We start from the raw sequence: 6,091 nt of genomic DNA on the forward strand, positions 1-6,091 counted from the left end.
AGGAAGCTGCTGCTTTTCTGCAGCAAGAGACATTGAAAATTCTAAGGAAAACACATGAAGACACTTCCTATCAAAACCAAGAGGAGAGGGACGGCAGTACCCAGTCCACATGACAAGAGACAACCTTCCTTCACAAGGTGCAGTGTGTATTCCTCAGTCAATCATGAAAATAGCTGTCCAGGAAGCTTGCTTGCATGGATCCAAAGCACTTGCCTCAAAAATGTGAAAAAGAGGTCCTGGTCCTAAAAGGACAAATACTGGAAAGATTCAACATGAGTCTGTGGGTTTGGTCCCTTTTTTCTGTTAGAGCAGAACACAGTATGATCCCAACTCTTTTCTCTTTCCAACTCAGCACACGACCTGAGAGAAGCTGTCTGCACAGATACCTTTTCTCTTGCTCAAATGTAACCAACACTGAGAACATTTCCCTTGCATTCAGCACCGGGCTAGGACAGACCACCCACTTGACAAGGATGAGATCCCATGGGATCTCTTCCTGCCTCACTGGCTGGAGTAGCTTTGACCAACCAAAGCATCAGAGCACACAATCCAGAAGGAAGATACTCTGTTATAGCATGTTTACCAAAGACATCAGCCCTGCCACAAAGAGAAGACATTTTACAGAAAGCATTTAAGAGACAAGGAAACTTAAGGAAGCATCTGGGACAGGAGTTTGGAAATCCCTGACTTTTTGGATTACAATCAACATTTTCAGTGCTGGGTTGCCCTCTTGTAGGGACTTTTTTTTCTGCAGCATGCTTTTTGGGCAAAGACCTTCTAAGCTGGCAAAGCAAACAAATTCAGCTAGAAACTGCAGGGTGCTAGTGCTGCCTGCAAGTCTTCTGCTTTTCCTTCAGTTTTCCTTTTCTTATTGCTGAATAGCCAATACATTCACTGATGGGAAAGCAACTGCTTCAACGCTTTTTTCTCATCACTACTGGCAGAGCTCACGACTTAAGACAGGAATCCACTTTCCTCTAAGCATCAAATTCCTCCTGTCCACTTGGCAGAGTGCTTCCCTGCAGCCAGCTGCATTCTGCAAAGCAGCGGCAAGATGGCACCCACGCCCCTACCAATACCTGACGGCGCAGAGCTGCACGCTGCCGGCTACAAACACCTCACACGAGTCAGTATTTGCCCGTACAGCAGTTTCTGCTGTTCACTCTGGCAACAGTCTATCTGTCTTTTAAGAACCTTCACACAGTGACACAGAAAACAGATGGTGATGATCACCCTCGTAAGAAAAGGAAGAGATTGCTTCATACAGAAAATGTGATAAAAGTAACATTTAAAGGCACCTGGATTTATACTACATACAAATTCACCTCAATATGCTACAGATTTCCCAGGGAATAACTAGCAGGCTCTTCAGACACTATCTTGAGCATCTCTGAGCACTTCAGGATGAAAACCACACTCCCAGGCAGTTCTTCCACCAGAACAAGCGTTTCCCACCTCACCGGCACGAGGCCTCCTGAAGACAACCACTGCAAGAGGCATCTCAAGCTCCACCTTCCAAGCAGCTTTAACTAATTCCGAAATAAGTTAAGATTGCCAAAGTGCCTTTGGAGATGCTGGAGGGGACTGATGGTAGCAGAACTGTTCTCCAGCTTTCAACCACACAGACCTTGTCCCTCCACATTCCCAAGACATTTGTTGTGGCTGCTCATGATTAATGCTCCACCCAGAACAGGTCATTTGTTGTGGTTAATCATAATTAAATCCCTTCCCAAGAGCTGGAGATTCTTTCATGGCTGCCACCCCACATACTCTCACTGCTTACCCTGATGCCAGCTGATCTTCTAAGCCAAAATTAACATCATTAATCTGTGAGGTAAAGGCAGTGGTTTCCTATTGCTGTCTACACATTAACAGGCTCCAGGCTGCGATGCCCACTGCACTTAATCCTGCTAAAACATAAACTACGTTGACTCATACTTAACACAGCTGGAAACCAACTGTACCCACCAAGGAGCGAGATTTCAGCTGTCTCAGGGAACACGTGGAACGAACACTAGCAAACATCTCTAGTCTAGACACAACCTAACTCCCATGTGTAAGAGACACAACTGGCCAACCCAGCGAGGGGACAGGAAAAATGTCGGTCTTGAGAGCCAGCAGAATAGGCAGAAAAGGGTTTTGTTAGCTGAGACTTTGCATGCCCAGGAGCTGACCCCCAGCATGGCTGCTGGGAAGACACGGGTCTCCTCTTCCCACTGCATGATGCTATTTCCTACCACCAGATCCCAAATACAGCTGTGAAATACACCCTCTGCTCTGGCAGTAACTAACTCACCAGAACTTCCAAAACCATGAATAAGCAGCTAAGCATGCAAAGCAGTGATGGGAACTCAAACAGAATTCCCACTTTGTAAGAACCCCACTCCATAACACTGACTGGTCTGACCCAGAGAGTGTTTAGCTACTAATACCTCAACCGAAACAAAGCAAATGAGCTGGTAGCACCACCATCTCTGCTTCCAGCACCTCCAACAGATCGTTCAGGTTTAAAAGTATAAAGATTGAAGCCTAGGAAGCTCTTCTTCCTACATATTTTCCATGTAGTTTTCCACGTTCTCCCCTTTTCCTCTAAGCCCCACTAGACTAACACCTCCCCTTTGCCACAGCCAGACTGGCAATGCGCTGCTGATCTAAAAAGCAACACATTCTGTAGCAAGAGCCAAAATTCCTACACAAAGGGAAGCAGGAGAAATGGTAAACGGCGAGATTAACTTCAGCTCTAAGGTTGACCCCTGAGCTCCAAAATGCAACAATTTGGTCACAAGAGCTCAAATAAAAATGCTACCAGACTGACTTGATAATCACGCAGGATAAAGCCACTTTTTCCCCATCTTGCATCTCTTGTGAAATCGCTGGCAAGATACAGATGAAGCTGTTCTCAGGGGCAGCTCAGGCCCCTGGAGGCAGAAGGAAGATTCCTACGCTGCTTAGAAGCTCAATTAGTCTCTTATCTTTCCCATTGGAGAATATCGGGATGCACCCTAAAAAGCACTCTCAGCCATGCTACAAACTAAACCATTGTGCACTAAAGAGATGATCTGTCCAACTGAACGAGAGATCTGCTCTTCAGGCGCCACTGGCTACTTGAAGGGGGAAAACGCTCCTAAGAAACAGCTTACCCAAACAATCTGACCTCTTGAAAGAGGGCAGTCACCCAACAGGTGAAACATCAGAAGCACCAGAAGTGCAGCCTAACTACAAACACTGTAACAGCAACAATTTTCTAACAGTGCCTCTGATCCGTGACCTAATGTACCAGAAGGGAACCAGAAAGAGAGAACGAGAGGCAAGATACGTCGAGTGTCAGATAGAGAAGCGTTGCAGGGAGATTTCCTTTACTTTCATGAGCTGTCGTCTTTGCTTCGTGTTTTCAGCCTCATGTAAGGAGAAGAGGTCTGGCAAGAAGCCTTGTTGCAAGAGACAGCAACTCCAGTCCACTCCTGCACATCTGGAATGGTTAACGGCAGCACAGCACCCAGTGGACACAGAATGATTACTGTCCTCCATTGTAGGCATAGTCGGCCTTGTTGTGCATAATCAACTTGTTGTCCACAAAGTAGAAGCTGTCTGAGCGGGTCTCGTAGGGATTTTCAACCATCAGACGGACTGTGGAAGAGAAAGCTCAGTTACATTCAGAAGCTTGCCACACTCCACTGGGCAGCACAAAGTCAGAGGAAAAAGGACTCTGCCACTCTGCTGGATTTACCAGGCTGACGCTCTGCCCTGCCCAAGTAAGAGATGCAAACTGCTCTGCTGAGCACACTCAAAAAGCTCTGGCCTGCCCCTTCCTACTCTCCTATTCACAGGACAAGCGCTGTCAAAAGCAAACAAAGGGGGATGGAGTCATCTCACACCAGACCTTAGAAACCGTCAGAGCCCCCACTGGAGCAAAGCAGCAATCACGGCTGTAAGAGAGAGGCAGCAATCCGCAAATGAAGCAGCGGTGGCACTTCCCACACGTACACAGGCAGGGCACACACTCTGCACCTCCTCCCAAACCTAGGCAGCCAGAGAAGGGCCCACGTGCTCCTGCTCTATCCACCCCCTGAGGTCAAATGTACCCTGCGCAATGTATATTTGCAGAGATCTTGGTAGGCTCAGAAACACACCTCTCGGCAAAGAGCCAGTCCTGCTCCAAAGCAGGAGGCTCAAGCCCTTACGAGAAACTGCTGAAATCAGATGTGTGACTACCAAGAGAACCCTTTTTCAGGGTTTTCTTATCTTCTGGGCTACACTGTAAGGCACCAGGCACGTCAGCCCTGTGACTCTGAGCAGTTCTTGCAGCATGTGACAATACAGGTTGTCTTGGGGCTTCATTTTCAAAGGAGAATTTGCAGCACAAATCTGTAATTCAGTCAAGATCACACATAGCTTAAACCAGGAACCCGTATCTATCTATTCCTGTCCCTCCCATCCCACTCACAAGTTCTTTCACAAGTAGAGAGGGGGGGAAAATGAGGACATGCACACACACAAAACACCCTCAACTCACTGTGGGAAAGGAGACAGCTCACTGGGGGAAAGGAGATACTTACTAAGGTCTTCTGAGAGCTGAGGGAATTCATAGATGTGTTCACATGTGTTCCTGCTACTGGGGATGCAGAAGCCAAAATCGAAGTCAAAGTTCTTCAGCAAGCGATCTCGGAAGTAATGCCTCTCAATCATCCGAAAGTTTGACACTGGCTTTTCTCCCACTGTGAATTCCACTCTGTATGCAAAAAGTAGGAAAAAAACCCAGCTAAGACAACATATCTCTCTTCCCGTTGGGAAGAACAGAGCCTTGGACCTCAGGCTACATGAGAATCCAACAGACGATTCAAGAGAGACTTTGGTATTTGTAGTGTAAGATGGGCTCTCTCTCCTTGACTCAGTTTTGTTATCAGCTGTCAAGTGACACTTTGCAAGCATCTGATTCTCCCTTCTTCCTATGAACTTATACTCACGTTGCACCAACAGTCCGAAGACGGAGAAACGCTGGGGTGAACTGGTACCGAACAAAGCGGCCTGCACTAGCGTCCAGCTCACTGCTGTCGTCGTCATCCTCCTCGTCTTGCTCTAGAAAACGCACCAGCTCAGGGTTACTCTAATAGCATACATGTAAGGTAATACTGGCTAGTGGGTGTATCAGGACAGGCTGGCTGTTATTTAAGCACTGAATGTAAAGGAGTTTAATAACTGCTCTGAGACGCATGCTGGCACTCGGTAATAAAGATCTGTGACACTTGGCGCAGCCTTGGTGGCTCCAGAGACGAAACCACCCTCAGCGTCACAGGATATCCCCCCTCGCAACTGCCAAAGCCCAACAAGGGATGATTTGCAGCTGATAATACTCCCTCATCTCATGGTAATCGCTTCACGTTTTTACGACTCGTTTATCAGCAGAGGTAAATTCAGTCCTATGCTCAAAGGAGAGCACTTGAGGTCCTTATTATCAGAGGACATTTCTGCTTAGTTTGCATGGGTCCTGCACTGCAACTTCTCAACTCAGCAAGTCTTGGCCTCCCTGCAATGTTAGCATGACACACCTGAAGCAGATGGCTTTGCAATTTCAAACAGCACTGTTCCAGTTTCAAGGTCCCGGATCTTAAACCTGGTGAAGTCAATGTTGTAAATATTGTCCTCAGGTTTGCATAAATAATCTAGAAGAGAAAGAAAACACTTAGTAGTATTTCAAAAGATCTCTGAACAATTACCAAAGGAATTTGGTTTTTTACTAGCCCCAGCCTGCTAAGATATGTACTGCAAGTTGTTCTGCAGAAGCTTCAGGAAAGCTGGACAAAACTGAGGCTAGAAGAAACAAAGGGACCCTGGGCGCCAGGTAGCAGAGCAAGAAAGGGAAGGGATCAGGACAGAAATGCAGAGATCAGCAGCCCAGAGGAACAAACAGCAGCAACAAAACAAAGCCTAAAAAACCCTCCAAACTTTCTGAAGTTGTAACTAAGGGGAAGGCAGCAGCACCCCGCGCTGCCAGCGCCGGCCAAGGAGCACCCTCCTCGGACGCTTCCACCGCCAGCGCGCCGGCAAACAGCGCTAATCCGGGCCGCTCGGGCTCCGCCGCTGCCGCCGCCCC

General features: G+C 47.5%; 1 protein-coding gene across 1 annotated transcript; it reads right to left on the reverse strand.

Annotated features, from left to right (window-relative positions):
- Positions 1–2,950: 2,950 nt before the first annotated feature.
- Positions 2,951–5,660, reverse strand: LOC104535081 (protein unc-119 homolog B; the record flags this gene model as incomplete). The annotated part of the gene is made up of 4 exons (XM_010183428.1): positions 2,951–3,627; positions 4,557–4,729; positions 4,965–5,076; positions 5,547–5,660. Coding segments are annotated over 4 exons (512 nt in total), but the record flags the coding sequence as incomplete, so codon positions are not given.
- Between the last annotated feature and the right edge of the window lie 431 nt (positions 5,661–6,091).

Source organism: Mesitornis unicolor, unplaced genomic scaffold (genome assembly GCF_000695765.1).
Source record: "Mesitornis unicolor isolate BGI_N332 unplaced genomic scaffold, ASM69576v1 scaffold38534, whole genome shotgun sequence".
Taxonomy (NCBI): Eukaryota; Metazoa; Chordata; class Aves; order Mesitornithiformes; family Mesitornithidae; genus Mesitornis; species Mesitornis unicolor.